Source organism: Narcine bancroftii, chromosome 10, assembly GCF_036971445.1.
Source record: "Narcine bancroftii isolate sNarBan1 chromosome 10, sNarBan1.hap1, whole genome shotgun sequence".
Taxonomy (NCBI): Eukaryota; Metazoa; Chordata; class Chondrichthyes; order Torpediniformes; family Narcinidae; genus Narcine; species Narcine bancroftii.
Genome location: NC_091478.1, coordinates 85,594,880 through 85,618,510, shown reverse-complemented (window position 1 = coordinate 85,618,510; position 23,631 = coordinate 85,594,880). Strand labels below are relative to the sequence as shown.

Below are 23,631 nucleotides of genomic sequence, written 5' to 3'. Positions count from 1 at the left end.
TGATGAACTAAAATTATTCTGTTAGAAGTGATATTTAATCAAATGCAAATTAGAAAGTATAATTTGGTACCACATTTAAATTACAAAAAGTGTACTTACAAAAATGTACACCACAGCCCCTCAGTAAGGTTTATTATATTTATGTGTTTCTAGATGCTCAGCAACAGTATTTTTATGTCTATTGTGACTGTACAAATTATTTTAATTTTCTTACCCTGGGGGCAGGTGATGCCTGGGATGACTTTTTCTGGCTACTTGTCTCTGGTGTCATTTCCCTATGGTCCATTTGGATATGACTCTCCAGATCTTCCATAGTTTCAAATTTAACTGCACAATCAGGACACCGAAGGTTGGCACTGGTTCTATCACTGCTTTCCTGCTGAATTACATTTGCAGATTGACCATTTGTACTTCTATTCATGCAACCTGCACACAAGCCATATGGCAAGCCATTGATGTCAAGTTTCACCAAGTCCTGTTTGCTTCTGAACTCTTTCAAGCATAAAGCACACTTGTAGAGCCTCGGATGACTCAGGTTACTCGGAGATGACGACGCGGAATTTCCTGACAATTTCTGCATGTGGAATGTTCCATGAATTTTCAGCTCAAGAGTCGAAGTGACCGTCTGCATGCAAACTACACAACGGAAACCCGTGAGAGAGTTTCTCAGGTCAGGATGCATCTGACAATGCTCAATAAATTCCTCCTCACTCTGCAGCGGCATTTTGCAAATTCTGCAAGTTCCTGTATCAAGACTTTTGCTGTGGGTGACCTTGTGCTCAGTCAGTGTTAGAAGTGAAGGGAATCTCTCACCACAAATAGGACACATGTAGTGCTTTGCAGGACCACGATGGGTCTGCATGTGCTCTCGGAGGCCACTCTCTGAGAAAAAAGTCCTTGCACAGATATTACATTTATGGCTTCCAGTAATGAATTCAGCCTTTTTTCGTGAACAATCATCTTCTCCAGGGCGAATGTTGTGATCTCTCAACCTATGATTCTGAAGAAGTACCTCCATAGTGTATGCTGCACCACAGATATCACAGCCATACATAGGCTCTGAGGCATCAATATCATCTTCACTAGCTTCATGACTGTTTAGAGCATCCTGGTTCTTCATCAGTATGTTTTGCAGATCAGTATCCACTCTCTTATTGCATGGTGCAATGCCATTTGCAGTACCATTTTGGTTGTTGTTGTCAAACACACAATGTTTCTCTCTTAAGTGCTTTTCTAGCAAAGTAATAGCGTGGAAGGCCTTACTGCAAAATTTACAATTGTATTTTTTGCTGTGGGTAGTGATATGGCATTGCAGTTCTACTTCAGTACTGAATGTATCACCACAGAATATGCATTTACGACCTTTAGCTGGATTGCCCAAATGGCTATGCTTGACATGAAGCTGAAGATCTGCCTCCTTTCGAAAATCCCAATTACAGGCTGTGCAGCGATACATCTTCTTTTCATTACTGTGCTTCACAGCCAAATGCACTTGTATGGAGACCTTGGAATCAAACACTTCTTGGCATAATGTGCAGTGGTACAACACAAATGTATGCATATCCAACAAGTGTTTCTGGAGATCATCCACTGAGGAAAATTGCTTGTCACAGCTCTCACAGACATAATGAGTTGATGTTGTCATGTAGTGTATGGTAAGATGTTGTAAAAGGCTATCTTGAGAATCAAAATCCTCTTTGCACTGAGGACATGACTGCTTCCTTAGAAGAATTTCCAAATGTGACTTCAGATGACTTTGGAAACTTTCAAATGAGGAGAACTTGAGATCACATTGATTGCATGGGTATTCACCATTTGAAAGCGAAGATACACTTGCTGACAATCTCTGTCTTTTTGGAGAAGATACCTCTGCATCAGAAGAAACGGGGCTTTGCTCGGACTTTGATTTTCGGCCACTATTTGCCAATGGAATGTTTTTATGATTTTCCTTGATGTGTTTTGTGAGCTTAAGGATGGTGCCAAAAATGGGTGAATTGGTACAGTAAGGACAAGAGTAAACTTCCATGAAGGATTGTGTTGCCTGCAGCACAGGTGACTCCAGCTTCGGATTTCCTGCATTGCAGTGAGCTTGCTGAATGTGTTCTGTAAGTGAAGATTCTGTCAGGAATCCCAGTGAACAATGCGAACAGAAGAAAGTATGGTTTCCATCTTGAGAAAGCGTGCTTGGGATACAATGTGTAATTCGTATATGTTCCTGCAAGCTATTTAGTTCCGCAAAGATCTCTGGACAGTAGTTGCAGTGAAATGTTGATGTACTGGTAAACTGCATTACTGGGAAAACATTATTCTTGTGTACTTTCCGGACATGCTCATTTAAATTATACAAAGTGGGAAGTGAATCAAGGCAAAATTGGCATGTGTGACTTTGCTGAGGTCTATCTGAGTGAATGGTTTTCAAATGGATTTCTAGGACAGCCAGACTACTGAAGTCACGCTTAGAACAATATGGGCAGCTATAGGTGACTTTTGGTGACCAGGAGTTTTGCCTTCCTTCTCTCTCCAAGGATCCTGACGGCTTCCTCTGACTTCTGGATGGCTTTAGAGTTGAATCAGGTGTGGAACCACGTTCTACTGAAGCACTGGAATCTGGAGTTGTGCTGCTCATTGAAGCAGCGCTTCCTGTGACAGGATCAGGACTGATGCTGTGATTACTGGAATCTGGCTGCCTATGGCTGTCCAAGTGGCAATACACTTCCTCCACTGTAGGGAACTGCTCTGGGCACATTGGGCATTTATGTTTCTTATTCCCATGGGCTAGATCAATGTGGCTAATCAATGCATTTTCTTCAGCAAATACTTCAGGGCAGTGGATGCACTGCAATTCTGCTTTCTCACAAATCTGTGGATGATTTGTCGCCATGTGTTTTTCCAAGTCTTCCGCTTGATTAAATGTGTCATCACAATAATCACAGATGACATCTTCCTTCTTCATCTCTTTCTCGAGCTTGGCAACATGATCCTTATTCTTCTTATGGGCCTGCATGTGACTTTGCAAGGAACTAGTCGAAGAGAACCCACGTTTGCAAACTGTACACTTGAATGGCTTACTGGAGCTGTGAGTCTTCAAGTGGATTTTGAGATGATCACTGCGGGAAAAAGCTGCTTCACACTCGTGACAGTGATACTTTTTGTCTCCAGTGTGAAGTTTGATGTGTCGGTCACGACTTCGTTTATGTTTGAATAAACGGCTACAAAATGTACACTTGAAGGGAAGTTTGTCGCTGTGGATTTGCTCGTGCCTCTTAAGGTAACTCAAACGGCTGAATGATTTGTCACAAAATTGGCATGGGTAGGGCAAACCAGTTCCTCCTTCTTCATCCACGAGGCCAAGATCACAGCCCTCTCCTAACATCTGAGAAGGTGATGCAACATCTTTACTGGAGGGAGATGAAGCTACCCATGAAACCTGTGGGTCATCATCACCATCTGGAAAAATAAAAATAAAAAAAAGTAATTTTCAATTAAGTTGAAGAATAAGTACAAATTATTTTTAGGACACTGAGCTTTACCACATTGAAAACTTAACTACTCTTAAAACTATAAGAAAATGAAAGTAATAATTTCATCAAAGTAACATATCTACATGGTGGAGTATCAAGCATCTTAACATTTTTCCACAATTATACTAAATCAAGTTTAGGGATGAATCTGATTACATGGAAATACAAAATGATTGTCATTTTTTTTCCTACCTATCATATCTATAGATAATTATGCACAGGGAATTAAATCCTGATACAATGTGTAATTCGTATATGTTCCTGCAAGCTATTTAGTTCCGCAAAGATCTCTGGACTGTAGTTGCAGTGAAATGTTGATGTACTGGTAAACTGCATTACTGGGAAAACATTATTCTTGTGTACTTTCCGGACATGCTCATTTAAATTATACAAAGTGGGAAGTGAATCAAGGCAGAATTGGCATGTGTGACTTTGCTGAGGTCTATCTGAGTGAATGGTTTTCAAATCCAGCCTCCAATCCTCAGATAAAATGTGCCTTCCATTCAGCACTCTTCCATATTACATCAGTTAAGCTTGGGACCACAGAGTTTTAGCTGGTAATCAAATCCTTCAAAGCACAAAAATTTTTTTGAAGTGGTATGCTATGAAATGTCAAATTGTTTCACAGGAAATTTTTGGCCTTCATTTTAAATATCAAACAGATACATTTCTATTTAATGTAAACTGCTTTTCATATACAAAACTTTATATGCACAAGTATAACAAATCCCAAAACTACTTCACTTCCAAGGCTGTTTGGAAATATTACCTCTGTCTACTCCCTAATGATTTTAGCAGTAGCACAGCCTGACCTTTATTCCATAATAGCCACACTGATCGTATCATATTGTAGGATCCTTTAGTAGTTATAATAAATATACTGCACAAGCCCATTTTTGAACAAATAAAAAATTCTGCTAATTTTGAAAGGTATGCTTTCCCTTGCAATTGTAGACCACGATTTAAACAGAATCCAGAATGTAAAAAAAACGTTTTAGAGTGGATTAAGGTCATTAAATAGTACTAATCCTCTAAAGTAAGATTTTTTTCAAGCACAGCAGCAGTTTGTGGCCTTTTGAATGCTTTCTCAATATTCACAATGTAGCTGGAAACTCAGGATGTTAACACACAACATTTGCAGCAAAATATATTTTGCATCCATATAACATGTATGTTTGCATGTGTTTACATACACGTGAGAGGTCACAAGCCTATGATCACCTTCTGATTATCACAGCCATCCAATCACCTGCACAATTGACAAGGTTAGTTGCTTGTGCTATTGTGAAAACTGACCAGTTCTTGTCATCAGCACATACTGGGCATAAAACATTTTACAGTAAATAGGAATGTGGTGATAACTGGGTAATTTGCTTTCATGATGTGAAGTGAGGTATATACAGAACGTAGAACAGTATAGCACAGGAACAGGCCTTTCAGGCCAGGTGTCTATGCCAAACATAATGTCCAAATCAAACAAAAAACTCTGCTGCTTGCCCTTGATAGGTATCCCTCCATCCTCTTCATATTCATGTGTCTATCCAAAAGCCTCTTGAATGCTACTGTTGTATCTATAACCACCACTAACTCCAGCAGCCTGTTCCAGGCACCCTGGATAGATGGCAGTTTTTCAGGCCAAATAAATATAGGGTGAGAACACTTAGAAAAATTGTACAGTGCTTCTTCAAAAATGTGCAGAGTATTCCTAAAATAAGAGCTTGGATTCCTAGTTTATTCTTTCATCCAAAGGACTGAACGTCAAACATGCACCAACTCCTCCACCCACCATTACTTTGTGTCAATTTCTTTATCTTGGACTATCACATGACCTTGAAACCAGAATCTTTCCACAGAAAGGCAACACAATAAATTGAGTTATGGCTGATACAAAACCTCATTTAAGCCCCATTACTCTTGCAATAATGATTAGTTCCTATATCTCTTTTCCAAAACATGAAAACAATACAATTTTTGTTTGCAACCTCATTACCCATGACATGTGCAATTAGTCAAAATAAATGCATTTCTAAAACATGCAAGTCAATTATTACTGTACATATTCTGGAGACAAAACATGCATGTCTACTACTTACCTAATTGCTTTACCGATAACAGGAAAAATGGCAGTTCAAATGACAATACACAACTTGAGCTTTCAGAAGCTTAATAAAATTGATATTAAAATGGAATATACAAAACCTTTTTATCTTGTAATGGTATGTCAAATAACTGCCATTAGACTGCATTTTTATGTCTTAATTGAATCATTTTCAGGTGCATACCAAGTGTGAGAAGTGACAGCATAACTAAGTTATCCAAGCATGTCAAACGAAACCAGTATGAAACTTCATCCGAGAGACCATTTGCAGCCCAGTGCAAAACCTCATTAAAAAGTGTCCTGCCAGCTGGTCAGACTAACCTTAATCTGCAGTGCAAAGTAGATTAGTGTCACAGGTGGCAGCTACCAGTCTCAAAGCAATAGTTAACTACTGCCATGAACAATTGAGGCTGCTGAGGGTTCATCCATGCTTGAATGTAGAGCACCTCTTAGAAGCAGTGTGTAACACACTTTTTGCACAGCCAGTTCAAATACTGAAAACTTGAATTCATATTGTACCTTTAAAAAGTAGAAAATGTACTTAAGATGGTGTTGAATGCCAAGCTGCAGTCAATAAACAACAGCCTCATAAACAGAATCATGTTAAATTCTGAACTAAGAATTAAACATGGCCAAACAGCATCCATGTAGAAATGGTCAGTTTTGGGTCTAATGCTTTATGAGAGGGTAGGGGATGCTATTACATACATAAAGGAAGAAGGAAACTGGGAGAGGGGTCAGGAGTTATAGAACAGATGGTGTGAGATGGAGAGACAGGTAGAAGGAGAGATCAGTCAAAAGGGCAGGGTCGGGGCAAGAAAAGTTGGAAAGAGAAAAGCTAAGTACTGGAGTAGGTAAAGAAGAGATGGAAACTAGCAGATGGTGGTAGGGGTCACCTAAAATCAGGAAAATGAATGTTCATGCTGTTAGGTTTAAGCTGTCCAGCAGGAACGTGATGTGTTGTTCCTCAAGTTTATGTTTGGCTTCATCCTGACAATGGATGAGGCCAAGAATAGAGATACCATTGTAGGAATATTTTGGGGAGGTAAATGCTTGGTTACAAGAATCTCAAATTTAGACCTATATCCAAAATACTGGTGTTCGGTGAAGCAAACACCCAATCTGCTTTTCATCTCATCAATATAGACGAAGCAAGATCAGATACACCAAGTGGAGTAGGTGAAGTTGAACAATGTCCATGCAAAACTCTGCCTCACCTGGAAGGTCTATTTGTGGTCCTAGATGGATATGAGGGAGGAGATGTAAGGACATGTTTAATTCTGCTCCATAACCACTTCAACATAGCACAATCATTTTCGGCTTTCTACATTTTCAATTGCATAACAATGTTATGTCCAATGTGGCCTAGCCATTACTTTGCCTCCTTATACTGACTTCGGGTCAAAATCCTGATGTGTTCTGCCATATATGATGACAGCAGTATAGGCATAAAAATCACCAATATATTTTGTCTGCCAGTCTTTCAAAAACAAATACTGTTAAATAACAAATAAAAAGTTATTAATTTAGTCACCTTTGTGCATTTTCACTGTTCAATTTGGCTAAATAACTTGTTTCTACAATTCTGAGAAAACTGCAAAATGGGGATTGCAGATCACTTGGAACATAGGAAGCATTGACGATAAAAACATACACTAGAAGTCCTAAAATACAGATGCCAGAAATCTGGACCACCTGAGAATCCATACTTTTCAAAAACACTCAAACTTTTTACATTTACTGGTCTTTTGTGTGCGTGCATGCATGAAGTGCCATAGATGCACAGCGGCAACAAACGACCATGCTGGCTGACTTTATTTTTCTTTAAAACTGCTCATTTGAAATATGAAGTATGCTGTATTTGCTAATGAATAAACTATCAAAATTTGCTTCTTTATTCCTCTTTAAATTTGCATTTTAAAAGTACTGCTTGAGAATGTGGAAAATCCAGACCAATCTTATCCCCGAGCAGTCCTTATTTTAGGACTTCCACTGTAATGTGCCACAACACTGGGCGTGAAGTGCACTGCCCTGCAACTAAATTACATGGCCAACTGTAACTAATTGTCCACAGAAAATTAATGTTTAGCAAAATGGGATTCTGTAACCAATTTTTTTTAAATCAAATTGCAATTGTATTTTTTTTAATAAGTAGCAGTTATGTACAAAATCTTACCTCATGGAAGACATAACTGAAAAGCAACTTCTGTAAAGAGCAACCTTCTTTCATTTTGACCATACATATTCTCAGAATGTACCTATAACCCAAGAGTAAAAGTACGAGCAACCTGCCAGTCAATGAAACTCTATTTGCTACTTCATAAATGTATCAACTCCTAACAACACATGAAGCAGTTAAGAAAATGAGTTCAGTCGGGAACTACATGAAAGTTTCTACATTGCAATCACGATATAAATGTGGGGATTGCAATTACTGAGTTAAGGGAAGTTCAGGTGACATTTAATCTAAAAATTAAATGCAAAAGGCAGGTACTATACCGCTTGGAGCCAAAGTATGCAAAATTTATTTGCCCTCTTGGCTTAATCAAAATAGGTTTTCAAATCAGTAACTTAATTCTAGCGGAAGCCAAGTGCTGGGTGTCCTTTGTAATGTTTGGGACAAAGATGCCTTTTTTTCTTTTATTTGCCCCTGTGCTTCACAGTTTTAAATTTGTAATCAAACAATTCAAGACCACATTGTTGATTTTATTCAATTATTTGAATACATTAAGGGGACGACAAAGAAATTCACATCAGTTATGTATTCTTTATATCAATTGGGTACTCCTAAATGGGAATTGTATAGATCAAAACAAAGATGGGAATCAGACTTGATTATTAGTATTGATGATAAGACCTGGTCGAATTTTATGCCATGATTGTATGACCAATACAATTAATCGAAGATATCGGCTGGATCAATATAATTTTTTACATCAACTATATCTTACCCCACAAAAATTACATAAAATTGAATTCTATCTTTTCTGATATATGTTTTAGATGCGGGGAAGAAACAGGTACTTTCTCACATTCTACCTGGTCATATTCCAAATTGAAACCCTTTTGGGAAAATTTGAATGTTTTATTCAATCAAATTATTGGGAAACAATTGCCTCTAAATCCAGAGTTGTTTCTCTTAGGAAATATTGTGGATGTAAGACCTAAAATGAGGCTGAATAAGTACCAATTAGAATTTCTTAATTGATAGGGGCCATGAAATGTATTGCTATTACCTGGAAATTTCATTCTCTCTTGGAAATAGCCCCTTAGAATACTGAAATGCACAGTTATGTTCCCCTGGAGAAAATTACTTACAATTTAAGGAACAAGTCCAACACATTTTTGCAGGTGTGGGATCCTTACTTACAAAGTGTAGGATTGAATAAATAAGACATTCACTTTATCTATTTTCCTTCCTTTTATTGAGATTTAGACAAAAATAATTGAGTCACTTTTTGTTGAATTGGATTCCAGATCTCAACAGCTCCTCTCTTCTCTTCCTTTTTTCCTTTTCCTTCACCCTTTCTTCTTTCTATCCTTTATTTATTCTTTTCTTCTTATTCAGGGTTTTGTTTAGGGAGGGGGATAGAGGTCATGTTTGGAAACATATATCAATGATTAATTCACATTTAATTTATTTACTTGTGATGGTAATTTTGATACTATTTGTTGATAATATCAAAATATTTTTAAAAAGTTATTTGTATGCATTTTGGTTTGACCATGTAGAAATTACAGCACTTTTCATAATAGTTCCCCCATTTCAGGGCACCATAATGTTTGGGACATTTGGCTTCATATGTGTTTGTGATTACTCAGGTGTATTTATTTGCTTTGTTGGTGCAGGTATAAGAGAGCTAGACTTGTTTCTAAGTTTTTGATCACCTTTGGAGTCTGTAGTTGCCATTTTTCAACATGAGGACCAGAGTTATGCAAATGAAAGTCAAAGAAGCCATAATATGGATGAAAAACAAGAATAAAACAGTAGGAGACATCACCCAAACCTTAAGATTACCAAATCAATTGTTTGGAACTAAATTAAGAAGTAAGAGCACACTGGTGGTCTCAGTAAGACCAAAGGGACTGGTATTCCATGGAAGACCTCCACTACTGATGCCTGAAGAATTTTCATTCATAAATGCCTGTCTGAAAGATCAGAAACACTCTTCAGGATATGTCAATGACGACCGTATTCAGAAAACTTTGTGAACAGAAATACAGAGGCTACACTGCAAGCTACAAACCATTAGTTAGCCAGAAACAGGATGGCAAGATTACAGTTTGCCAATAAGCATTTAAAAGAGCCTGCAGAATTCTGGAAAAGGTCTTGTGGACAGATGAGATCAATATTAACCTGTATCTGAGTAATATCATGAGCAAAGTGTGGAGTCTTAAGGGAACTGGCCAAGATCCAAAGCATACCACCTCATCTGTAAAACATAACCATAACCATATAACCATAGAACCATTTACGGAGCGGAAACAGGCCATGTTGGCCTTTCGAGTCCGCACCGGTTCACTGATTTTGTGCGCCCTCTTCAGGCATTGGTCCCGGTAGATCTTCATTCAATAACGATGGACGAATTCACTGCAGGTGGAATCAGTCGTAGAAATGTTTGTGAAACGTGCAGTTCAATACTTCATAGCTACTCTTCGAAAATGGAATCTTCTGGTCCTTCCCCCATTTCACCCGCCAACCCTGACATACCTCTAGAAGTCTGCATCCTCTTACACCTCTCATTCATTTAAGGAGAGGCGGAGGAACCACGTACCTCTCTGCATTGATGGACAGAGTTGCAAGGGGCCAGAACCTTCAAGGCTCAGGGTGCAAGCACATAAAGGTGACCATGAAGGAGGCACACCAATGTCTATAATTTCCAAAGTCTGAAGAGATTTGGCAATATCATCGAATATTCTATCAAACTTCAACAGGGATACTAGCGCGAGCTGACAAAACCACGTGATCCGAAGGGTCATTGTAATTGGGGAATAATGTCAGCTCTGACCGGAGCCCATTAAAAGTAAATTAGCATAGAGTTTTAGCCTTGTACGTACATTGATACATGTAAGCTGGGCTGATGAAAAATGTTTTTTGTTGTTCTAACTAACTACAGGACAAAAATGTTATAGACAGTCATTTTGGTTTTTGGTGTCACCCCCTCTGATGGTGTCTCCTCTTGCAGTCCGCAACCACCCCCCCCCTCCACTTCCCTAGTGATGCCAGTGATTAACAACAATCTGGATAAAGTAGCTCATTGCATTGAACCAACAACCCAAAGTTTCCTTCCCTACTGAGCTCAATGGTTACAGTTTCTACTATCCACAAAATGCATTGCAACTACTTGCCTTGGCTATTGTTCCAGCATATTCCAAACCCATATCTACCAAGAAAGACAAGAGCACCATGCACCAGGTAAGTACTATCCTGACTTGGAAGTAAATTGCAGGCTTTCTTCATCCCTGGATCCAAATCTGGAAACTCCCGAACTTACAGCATCATAGAAGTATGATGGTGGAGATTTTATGGCTTGGGCATGTATGGCTTCCACAGGTACTGGTGCATTTATCTTCATTGTAACTATTGATAGCAGTAGCAAAATGAATTCTGAGGTGTATCGGAGCATCTTATCTGCTCAAGTTCGAGCAAATAGTTCCAAACACGTTGGATGGCATTTCATCCTACAGCAAGACAATTATCCCAAACATACTGCTAAAGCAAGAAAGGAGTTTTTCAAAGCTAAAAAGTGCAAAATTCTTGCATGGTCCAGTCAGTCACCTGATCTAAATCCAATTGAGCATGCCTTCCATATGCTGAAGAGAAAACTTAAGGGGACAAGCCCTCAAAACAAGCAGGAGCTGAAGATGGCTGAAGTGGATCACCAGAGGATTTTCTCAGCACCTGGTGATCTCTATGAATCATATACTATAGGCTAGCGGTCACCAAAGTGATCATTATCAACTCCTGGGGGTTGATGGGACTACCCAAGGAGTTGAAAAATAGCAGGGGGATCAAATGAGTGGGGGGAGGGGGGTCAATATACACTGGGGTACACTTTTTGGGTTGAAAGAATTGTAGAGTCGGAGGTCCCCACTCCTGCCCGGGAGCCTGACATCCCTGCTCCCTGCCCGGAAGCCTGAGGTCCCTGCTCCTGCTAGAAGCCTGAGGCGACTTCTTCAATGTGGACAGCACCATCGCCAATGTTAAGAATGGAGTTCCTGCCGCCAATGCTGAAGACTTGGACCCAGTTCCATTTGGCATCTTCTCTGCCAGAAGCAAAGGTTTTTTTTAAAACTGTTATTTTATCACTTGCTTGCTTAACTTATAGATTTGTTACTTGGTAATTGGTGTGTTGTAACAAAGTTTGGGTTGTTGCTGGGAGGCCCAGACACCATACATATGGGGTGCAGTTTCCCTCACTATTGCACTTGGCAACTGTGCATCTACTTAATTATTTATTATCTATCTATCTATTTATTTATTTGTACTTACCTAGGGGTCTATGAAGGATCAAGGATTCCACGAAGGGGTCGATGGTCTCCTGCTTTAGGCAGTCATTGCATGCAAGGGATATCCAACAAGGAACTAAACATGACTACTTTAATATGCATACCATTGCTCTGTCCCAAATATTATGGTGCCCTGAAATGAGGAGACTATGTATAAAAAGTGCTGTAATTTCTATATGTTCAAACTAAAATGCATGCAAATAACAGTGAATAAAGTCTGTAATGTGTGCTTTGATTACAAATTTAAAAGTGCAGGGCACAGGGGCAAAAAAAAGAAAAAAGTTCTTAGTCCCAAACATTATGGATGACACTGTGTGGATGTATATATTATATTCATACACATATACAATATACATCTATGTTACATATTTTATACACACACATAAACACAAGAGAGAGAGAGAGAGAGAGAGAGAGAGATCCATATCTATATCCATACTTGGAACCTCAGCAGAAGCAAGAGTTTTAAAAAAAATCAGAACTTTCCTATCCAACAATTGACAGATCAAATAAATTCCTCCAAATAGTCACCACTAGACCTAAAATTGGTCTCACCTTGTCTACATCATCTAGTTTTAGACTCTTCAACCCTGGGAAAAAGATTGTGACTACCTACCTTATCTAGGACACCCCTCATAATTTGTAAACCTCTCTACAATCAGCCCTTATATCTCTTCCCTCCAAGAAAAACAATGCCAGCCTATCCAATCTTTCTTTATTACCAATATCTTTGTGAAACTTTGCACTGAATAACTTTTGATGAAGATGCCTACCATTATTTCAGTCTTAACCTCCACACTTTAATTCGAGATGCATCACTGATGAAGAATAGATGTTTAAGCAACATCTTCCTTAGATATCTATGTGTACCACTATTCATATCTGGATATTGCTTTAAATTTCTTAAAGATCATTACTGTGAATTCCTCTCACACAAACTGTGACTTTGGTTTTAATAGGGTTTTAAATTAGCAGACACAAACTATTTTTTGGTTTTCAAGCCTCTTTCAATTTCATATCCCACTCTCTAGTTTTCCATTTGTCTTATTTTCCATGATGTCTCAATCTTCCCACTTCCATACTAAATTCCAATTCTCCTATCAATAATGATGTTGTTCAGGTTCATGTGGGTCCCACAGGTTAAGAACCAGACTAAAGTGGAGGTAGAAAGCACACATTTATTTCAGGGATGGAAACGGGACAACAAGGTCAACATGTTAGGCAAACCTATACACCAGCGTTTCTCGACCTTTTTATCCTTGTGGAACCCTTGAAATAGTTTTCATGTCTCAGGGAACCCCTGCATAAAAATGATTATATACCATTATTAATATCTATCTCTTTTATATTTTTATCATAGTTCAAGTGGTAAACATTATATTTTTTTTTGGATAACTTGTTTAAGGGAAAAAAATGACCCTTTTTTTTGTCAAATTTATTGGCAATGCATACTGCTCACTTATGAGACCTAACACCGAGGTTTTCATTTTAAATAATGAGGTTGAGGCCTTTATTATAATAACCAAGGATTTTCCAACAACATTCTGTCCGTGTACAGTAAAATTACAAATATAAAATTAACAAAAATTATTCAAAAATGCATTTAGCCGATTTATCACTGTTTCTCACGGAACCCCTTGCGACCTCTTGCGGAACCCTGGTTGAGAAACACTGCTCTACACTCAAACTGTTACATACAATGGTCGATGCCCGATCACCCTTTGACTCAGTGCAGGCACGGCTCTATGCAACAAGGGACACTAATTAAACACTCCCAACCCTTTTAACAGTGCATATCTTACCAACAGTTTCTCCTGCACCCTTCCACATTTCTAGGCCTGGAGTGAAGGTAATTTACATATTTTTTTTCTTTGGCTTGGCTTCGCGGACGAAGATTTATGGAGGAGGTTAAAAAGTCCACGTCAGCTCCAACAGCAAAATGTGCAATAATGGGTGGGGTAGAACCAAACCTTGATTGGCAGCTGGTGTGTCCTCCGACTAGGTAGGGAGCAGTGCTGACACATGACAGCCAATACTCTTCCCAATACAATCCACCCTTCGTCACACCACTCGTCAATCGTAAGACAACCAATAACTATGTTCGTTACAAGTCAAAGCATGTTTTAAAAAAAACAATACTGATCAAGTGGATCAATATGTCCACTAGTGCTGTCCGAATGCTGGACAAGACACATAATCAACTTCAATACCAACATCTCACCAGCCCCTGAACCCCAGACCAAACAGGGTCTTTGTGTTACCAATGGGGCAGGGTGCTGTGAGAGCTGCTCCCCAGTGTCAGAGGGGAGGGTAGAAAAAGGAATTTTTTTGGTCCCCGACTCCTACTGGTTTCTCTGGCTTAGCAGGCAAATGTGAGCACCCTTACCACCAACGTCCGTGAGCAGGCAATGCAAGATCATCCATCAGGTGCCAGAGCCATCTCTTGGCTTGCGCATCCCGTGCCTTGGTCTCATGCTTGGGCACTCCTCAGGCACAGAGCCCAGATCCCTGTCACTGTGCTACCCCATGGTGAGGCAGGGGGCAGGCCAGCAGGTATACATCCAGAGTGTACCTGGGGCGCCTGCTTTTCTGGGCTGATGTTTGACACCAGGATGCCATTCCCGCTCATGTTCTCTTTCAACGGGTGCCCCAAGGGCCTGTGTTGGATCCCTGTAACGATAGCCAGGAGGAGTCAGGACAGAAAGTTAGCCAATTTAGTATTTTTAAATAAAGGTTCCCACTGCCCCACCCATGAGGTGTTTTTCTGTTAATGGGAGTTTCTGGGGTGATGCCTTCATTGTGAAACAAAATTCATACAATGTTTCCTATCATGGTCTGATCATTGACTGGTCAGCTCACAAACTTTACATCCACACTGCGATTACGTATCTATAAATTTCAGTTTCTCTGAGTGTTCTTAGAGACATTATGCATAGTAAAAGCCACAGCTAAACGTGCAATTTAAAATTTTTTTTAAAGGCTTGATAGATAGAATGTCCGGTGATAAGTTTCCTGAGCAACAGCTGTTCTCTCGCTGAGACTTTTTTGCAAAATACATGACGAACTGTCACGTTGGTCAGTCGTCCGTTCGATGTCGCTGTCCAGGTGCTCGCAAATTCATAAGCAAACCTGAGGAAAGTGTTGGCCGATGTCCCGGTCAGTATCAAATGGGTTGTAGCGAGTGGTGGCACCAGGCAGAGATTTTGTCCAGAAGACTAGCAGGACTCTGCACCCTTGGATCTTCTGCTGGAGATTCCATTCAGCACCTGCCTTACTGGCCTAGAGATTTGTAATTTAAAAGGAACAGCTGCCTGGCAGGGGGCAAGGGAGCAGTGCTTGTTCAACAGCTAGCTTTGCTTTGTCAAAAGCAGCCTGTAGTTCTGGTCCCAGTAGGAATGTGGCTTTCTTATGGGAGACCCTATAGGGTGGTTCAAAGAGCATGGTAAGGTGGGATATGTTCTCCTGCCAATGACTTAGGAGACCCACGAGGCTCTGGGAGTCTGATTTATGTGAGGGGATGGCAAAATTCAAAGTTTCATTCTTGGCTCTCTTTGACGTGAGCTCCATTGTATCCCCAGAAACAGGACATTCTGGGGAGGGAACTGCAAACTATCAACATCAATGAGCTTGTTTCCTGAGGGAAACAATGGTATAATGGACAATTGACACCTCTTGGAGAGGTTGAATAGGTTGTATATTGCAGCAGATTACACTGTGGAATGTGACTTGTCTCCTCTTGTCAGAAGTAACTGCAAATTGCTGGTGAGTTGAAATGGAGAGGAATGGAAAAGAAAGCATTCTTGTTTGCAGGCTCTGCACTGTGGGCTGCACACAATCTTGGAAGGAGGGGGGACAAGAACTGGTTCCCCTTTGCCTGCCCCATCTCCAATTGTAGCCTGTGCAACCAACATAAACTTGCCCCTGTTAGTATAAAGGGATTGTTCCTTTAAAACATTGATTCCTAGAATGCATTCAGGGAAAGGCACTGTTACTGGAATATGTGGCCTCAGGTCCCTCAGGCAGGTGTGGGCAATGGAACAAATGTGCAGGGGCCACTGGCTTCATCCTATAGGGGGGGGGGTGGGAGTCTGCCACCCCAGGGGTAAGGATTCCTGCTGGCACAGATAGGACAGTTCCTGTCTCAGCAGGTCTCTGAGCTCAGTCTTGAGGGCAGAAGAGACTGTTTCAAGTGGGGGAAAAGCAAAGACATTGTCAGTGTTGGCAGGGGCAGCGCTAGCCTTTATCCCATGGTGGTTGTAGGTTTTCGCCTGGCCTTTTCTCCCCCCCACAAAGCTCTTTCCACAGGGCATAAATGGCAGAGGTTGGAATCCCATCTATGCTGGTACGGTCAACCCCAGTGTGCAGCAGATCCACGAACAGCTGCCTGCGTGAAAAGCGGGGAAGGAATGTATTTCTGGCCCTCACTGCTGCCCTACGGACCTGGCTGGGTGCCCCCCCCCCCCCCACTGCATGTATTCTAGCCCTTCCAGGAGGGTGATGGCATCCCGCACAGTCTTCCCATTAGCTGGTGCCGTGAGGGGCAGAATAATTGACTTAAGGTTTGGGGCTGAGATAGTTACGAGGTTTCCCTCAAGTGCACCAGTCACCCTCGTGTTTTCAATTAACTCTTGATCGGTGGCCCCCTCATAGATCCCATTGATCAGTGCCCACTCCGATGATCCGGGTGCCCTCCCCCACTGTGGCCCACTGTGATCTCCCGGAGAGGTTCCATTCCAGCCAGGTGGGATACTGGGTCTGTAAAGCTGTGACTACACGCTCCCACAGGGATGATCCGCTGCGGATCCCCTCCTGTGGGTGCTTGCAGGGCATTATTAACAGTCTGGGACAGTTAATAATGCCCCAGGGCACTGGCCTCCTGATGGGAGAGGGCAATATTCACGCCCCCCCCCCCCTTATCCCACAACCTGAGGAGCCAAACAGCAAGGTGTTCACCTGGCCACTGGCGGTGTCGGTCCGCCAGCTAGGTGAGCTCCTTAGGGGAATAATCCCATGTCTTGGTGGTCTCTGAGGGTGAGGCGCCCATTCCCGCTGCCCCCTCCTCATCAGGCCCCTCTCCTACACGAGGACCTGGGACTTTGTGGTGATAGGTCGGATTCCCTGGCTCACCGGGAGTCCCGTCCTCGTCACTCTCCATCCAGATGTCCCCATCTGCCAGCCAAGCACTCCTCGCCGGACCAAGGCTCTAATTTTAATCGGGTGAGGTCGCCAGCCCGACCGAAGGGCGACCCGAGCCTGCTGAACCTGCACCAGTCGGCAGGCGACCTCGGTGCATCTGGTCTCCAGGTTGTTCGCTCTGCCTTGGGCAGCAAGAAGTGCCTCCTGCAGTCCGCTGCAGGTCCGTTCCAGGGCTTCTGGCTCCCTGTCCTTTTACTGAGAGAGGGTCTGCAGCTTGTCCACCAGCTGATTGGTGATCCCTACCTGGCGTCTCAGCAGTGTCGGCAGCAGCCAGTAGCTCCCCTCTGACTGCCCCTTGCCTTGGGAAATCCTGATTTCTTAAGGAGGGCTAGCACGTGGTGGCCTATACCCTCACCACGAGGGTCGGACACGGGTGTACTGAAGCCAGCCAGCATGGTGGCCAGACTTCTAAATCCCTCACTATTGTTGCCCCACCCGGGGATTCTGTCTTTGGGGCCAGTACTGGCTTTCTTTCCCCTGTTCCAAAACATCCCTCCAATCTGTGCTTGGCCAAAACCCTTGGGACCCTGCTCGCAGCGCCCACCTCTTGCCTAACCAATACCACTTTCAGATTTATTTACAAGATTTCACACAATTGCTTGTTACTGGATCTTGCCAAGAAGCCATATTATTCCAGAGATATAGAAAGCTCTATGAATAATAGAAAATTGCTTTGTAAACTGAAAATTCTTTGGAACTTTGTTGTTATTGAAGAATACACCCTGGAAAAAAGTAATTTCAAGATGTCTCCTCCTCTTTTTGAGCATGAGACTGAAGGACAGTGTTAAAACTTACATAATTAAAAAATGATCCACTCCCAACACTAAATATATTGTTTAACCAATTTTTCATAATAGTATTGAAACCAAAAGCTACTGAGGATTCCTTTTGCAGGCACTTTTCAAGTGCTGCAGCTTTCTTTCTCAGATTGATTCACTATATTTGATTCACCAGAGCATCTTGTGCTCAGATTCCTAATGAATCCATCACAAGTTCTGATGAAAAGTCAATGATCTGAAATGATGATTCTATGATCTTTCACACAGATGTCATCTGATCTGCCGAACACATTTATTATTTCTGGTTATTGTCCCCAGTGACTTTCCTGATCTTATATCAGCAGATTGAATGTTTTGATGAGGCATCAAGTACACCGCTGAACACCCAGTATTTTTTGACTAAAAATTGGCATTCATTTGTTGCATTGAATTAACAACTGTCAATTATTGATATAGCAACTACTTTCCTTTATGGTTGCTTGGAGGATAAAAGAATGCTGTTGTTGTCTATGATCATTCAAACAAATTCGTACTAAAGTTGAGTAGTTCGGGATAAGTGCTTCTAGATCATTTGGATATGCAGAAGTCTTAGTAATTAGATGACTGTTGAGGACAGGTTCAACCTCACATAGAACTGTATGAAGATGCTCCCTCATTAAAATTCTGTCCATTTCGGATGGCACTGAGAACCTTTTGCACTAATCTAATCAATCTTTCCATACACCTCCATGGTATGAGCCAGCAGGGAGATGGAAGATCCAATTGATTCCTTTCTGAACTAGTTCATCATTAATCTGACCTTGATTCCAGTGCATAAACGCTTTCTTCAATTCGAGTTGAGCCCCCACAAAGTTAGTCCATTGTCAGATAGTAGTTCTTACACCTGAATACGCCTGACAATAAAACACTGAAGGGCATTAATGAAGGAGTCTGTATCAAGAGATGATGCCACTTCAATGTGAATTGCTGTTATATGAAAATAACACCAAAGGGTCCAAAATAATCAACTCCAACATATGTAAATGGAGGTTTATCCAGAGAGACTCCGTCCAGGGGAAAATCTTCCATCTGCTGTTGTCCAGGAGGAGTATTTACATGCCGACAAACAACACATTTCAACATAATTTTTTTGATTGACCCAGTGGCATTTGGAATGCAATATTTTTGGCGTAGATTGTATAACATATGGTTGCGACCACCGTGGCCCACCTCTTCATGAATATGCTGAAGAATCAAATCAGAGGTGTAAGGTTCCTTGGCCAATATGACAGGATATTTCATCTCTTCTGGCATTGCTGCTCGGTTAAGTCACCCCCCCACCCCACCCCAACTCTTAATACACCATTTTCCAAAATGGGGTTGAGTTTACGAATGTTGCTTGTCCTTTTAATATTCATTCCCTTTCTCAGACTTGAAATTTCATCTGCAAATCTCTTCCTCTGGCAAAAGCAGATGATCTACTTAAGACTCCTATCAGCGTACTGGTCAAATCTGGACCCTGTAGGAGCTGGGAATTTAGTGAAACTCCCTGAAAGGCTGCTCTACAGTAGTTTTTTTTTCTTTTGTAGATGTAAAACCCCATGGTGTGGTAAGTACCATTTTTTGCCATCACTATTTTTCAATAATTCTCTGGTACTTTCTCTGCATAACCTTTAATCACCATGTCAGACATACAGTTAGTTGTAATCTGAATGAAAGGATCTTTCTTGAATCTTCTCTTTAAACTCAATGTACATTGTTCGACAATGCTTCTATTATCAGGCATGCATAATTCCCTTTTCTTTAAAGTTAGTCCAAAGCAATAATGCTCATTAACTAGCTTGGCAGATTTTGACACCAAATCCAAGAACTGATGGTCTTCTTTTAAAGGTTCTTGGTCATCCCTGAGGCACTCAAGAAAGTCAACCTTGAACTGCTGCTCCCAAAGTTCATCATTTAACAATTGCTATTTTCTTGACACATAGCCGACTGGTCCTGAACCTCATTTCTTCCTCCTAATGGTCCATTAATTGTCCAACCAAGCATAGTTTTGAGAATGTAAGGTCCATCTCCCACACTCCTTCTGCTATCTAGTAGTTCCAAAGCTTTTGGTACATCCAACCAATCAACAACTCTATCACAGTGTTGTTTTTGTGTAAACAAACATTTTTCAAAGATGTCCACGGTTCAATGTCATTTTGATGTGGGATGTTTCCTTTTTACACAGGCAAAGTATACACCTGGGACTTCACAAAAATCGTTACTATCCAGTCCAATGATCTCTAAGCCTAAAACAACACTGATTTCAATTATTTTAACTTGACCTATAGTTTTCAATAGAATGTTTGATCTTCTTCCTTGAATATTAAGCATTCATTAGCCCCACGGTGCAAAATGATGCAGTGCTACCTAGGTCAAGAAATTCCTTTCTTGGCCTTGACTTGCCCAGGTACTATTAAAATTTTGCAGCTGTTCTCACTGGCCTCAGTAAGACCAATTGTCTGTACCAAGGGTTCAGCACTGTTTTCATCTGCTTCTTTTCTTCCCATTCCTTTTCCATATTCTTCTTTTCCTGAAGATATGTAGCATTTTGGGATGCTTTTGACTGCATATGTTGTAGCTGAGTCATTTTTTGTAGTTCTTGCTGATGTGTCTTTTACACAGACAGCCGAAACATACTCCATTTTCCTTCAGAAAAGCGATTTTCTCACTATGCATCTTTTTTTTCCCCCAACTGAGCACACTTTTCCAAAGCATGCTTATCTTTACAGAACAGAAGCATGCTTATCTTTACAGTGGGAAAACTTTCCTTTTACTTAATTTTTTTATTTGCAACTGCCAGGGAGGTGGCAAATGTACTTTATTAAAAATTTGGTTGAGGATATGATTTGGATCACTCAACATCTTTGCTTACTGTCTGAGTATCTTTGATATTTCAATACATTGGATTTGTGACAACATCCACTTGCCCTTCAATGAACTCCACCAAATCCATAAAAGTAGCCCATTGATCATATATTTTCTGATATTCAACAACTGAACTTCTCCATAGTACTCTCATCTGATAGGGTAATTTATTTAAAATGGTCTGCATATTAATAGACATGTCAAGCTCTTGTAGATAATCGACCTCAGCAATGGTATTACAACATCCTCTGAGAAAGAGGGCGTAAACTTGTAGAATTTTTTGTGTCATCCAGTTTTATTGACGACCATGAAATTTTATTGTTGTTACCAAAATGCTTCTTTAGCAAAGACTTAGGCCTTTCGAAACCTTTGTTCAGTGACACATGATAGCAACTTCTTACAGGTGCTTGCGGTTGTCCGCTTGTGAACTGTTCCAAATAATATTGATAACCCTCCAAGTTTTGGCTCTTACTTTTAATACTGTGTTCAAAGTTTTTCATCAACGCTTGAAACTGAAGTGGGTCACCATTAAAAATTTGAATCTCTCTCTTGGGCAGAGAAGAGAGAGAGACTATAACTGCATTAAAGATGCAGTCATTTGATTTTGCCTTCTCATGCCTGAGCTTATGTTACTTTGTTCACCTGGATTTCTGTTACGTGACAGGAGCATCAAATATTCTGCCTCGAGAGATTGTATTTGGCTCACATATTTGTCCACTGTGGTCATTGTTAGGGTTTGAGGTTTGGCACCACTGTGCCTTAACCTGATTTGTTCAGGTACATCTTTTCTTTGGCTTGGCTTCGCGGACGAAGATTTATGGAGGGGGTAAAAAGTCCACGTCAGCTGCAGGCTCGTTTGTGGCTGACCAGTCCGATGCGGGACAGGCAGACACGATTGCAGCGGTTGCAAGGGAAAATTGGTTGGTTGGGGTTGGGTGTTGGGTTTTTCCTCCTTTGCCTTTTGTCAGTGAGGTGGGCTCTGCGGTCTTCTTCAAAGGAGGCTGCTGCCCGCCAAACTGTGAGGCGCCAAGATGCACGGTTTGAGGCGTTATCAGCCCACTGGCGGTGGTCAATGTGGCAGGCACCAAGAGATTTCTTTAGGCAGTCCTTGTACCTTTTCTTTGGTGCACCTCTGTCACGGTGGCCAGTGGAGAGCTCGCCATATAATACGATCTTGGGAAGGCGATGGTCCTCCATTCTGGAGACGTGACCCATCCAGCGCAGCTGGATCTTCAGCAGCGTGGACTCGATGCTGTCGACCTCTGCCATCTCGAGTACCTCGACGTTAGGGGTGTGAGCGCTCCAATGGATGTTGAGGATGGAGCGGAGACAACGCTGGTGGAAGCGTTCTAGGAGCCGTAGGTGGTGCCGGTAGAGGACCCATGATTCGGAGCCGAACAGGAGTGTGGGTATGACAACATTAAAGATGCAGTCATTTGATTTTGCCTTCTCATGCCTGAGCTTATGTTACTTTGTTCACCTGGATTTCTGTTACGTGACAGGAGCATCAAATATTCTGCCTCGAGAGATTGTATTTGGCTCACATATTTGTCCACTGTGGTCATTGTTAGGGTTTGAGGTTTGGCACCACTGTGCCTTAACCTGATTTGTTCAGGTACATACACCTCTCTTAACTGTGGCACTGGCTCTACCTCGGTATTAAATATTTTCTTTTTCTGTTGTCCTTCCTCAAAATGTGACTCCATAGCTTTAGTTAATTTACTTTGAACACCAAATACCTCTGAGCCTCCTATTGCCTTTACTCTGGCCTGATTAACAGCAATTTTTATTTTGTTTCAGATGATCCTTTTGCCTCTTTAGCTGCACCTCCTCTCTCCTTAGCTGCTCCTCCTGCAGCTCCTTTTCCATCTGTAGTTGCTCCTCTTCTCTCTGCAGCTGCTCCCATTTCCTCCTGAGCTGCTTTGCTTCAAGAGCGCCCACATCAGCAGAAAAAAAATCTCAGGGTTGTATGTGACATCATGTATGTACTCTGACAATAAATCTGAAATTTATACAACGCCTCAGTTAATATACTGAGCAGACTTTGGTTATGTGTTACAAACTGTGCGTAAAAAGCAGCAATAGGCAATGAACCAAACAGTGTTTAATTTTATTTTTAATTCTTAAACTATAGTCTTAACTTTTAAACTATCCTTAACACTAACTCTATCCCCAACTACACACAGGTCTCTAGTGTGTGATATACCCAAACCATTATAGTCCAGGCCAAAATCTAGAGCATACTTCAAAGTTCAGTCTTTCAAATTCAGTGTTGAAGTGTAGGCCTTTGAAATTTGAGGCCCAGAATTAATGTTGAAGACCGGAGTTGTCGCTGCTACAGACTCACGAATTCTTCTTGCATTGTCTTTGAATAAATGTCCATCCTCGCAAGCTGTGGTCATAACACTCCTGGTCCTTTTGTAGGAAAAACTCGAACTGGCTTGCCTCCACAAAGCTTCCAAGAACCTGGCACCAGTATTTCTAAGTAGCACTTAGCTAGCTAGTCACACTTCAAATGAAGCAGTCTCTCCAAGTGACCTCCACTGTTTGTCACAATCAAAATGAAGCACTTTGCTTCCCCAAAAAGACCTTCCTGGCACAGGTCAATCCACCGAAAAAGCCCAGTCATTCACAGAGCCAG

General features: G+C 41.2%; 1 protein-coding gene across 13 annotated transcripts in view; it reads right to left on the bottom strand.

Moving 5' to 3' along the window:
- The window catches only part of znf423 (zinc finger protein 423), a 403,631-nt gene that overhangs the window by 177,710 nt on the left and 202,290 nt on the right, over positions 1 to 23,631 (bottom strand). For 12 of the 13 annotated variants that reach the window (XM_069901631.1, XM_069901632.1, XM_069901628.1 and 9 more), the window contains one exon: positions 215 to 3,447. In XM_069901631.1, coding sequence (XP_069757732.1) covers positions 215 to 3,447 — 3,233 coding nt within the window. Of the gene's footprint in view, positions 1 to 214; positions 3,448 to 5,940; positions 6,113 to 23,631 lie in introns of those variants that run through there. The other variant, XM_069901635.1, reaches the window with a different exon arrangement.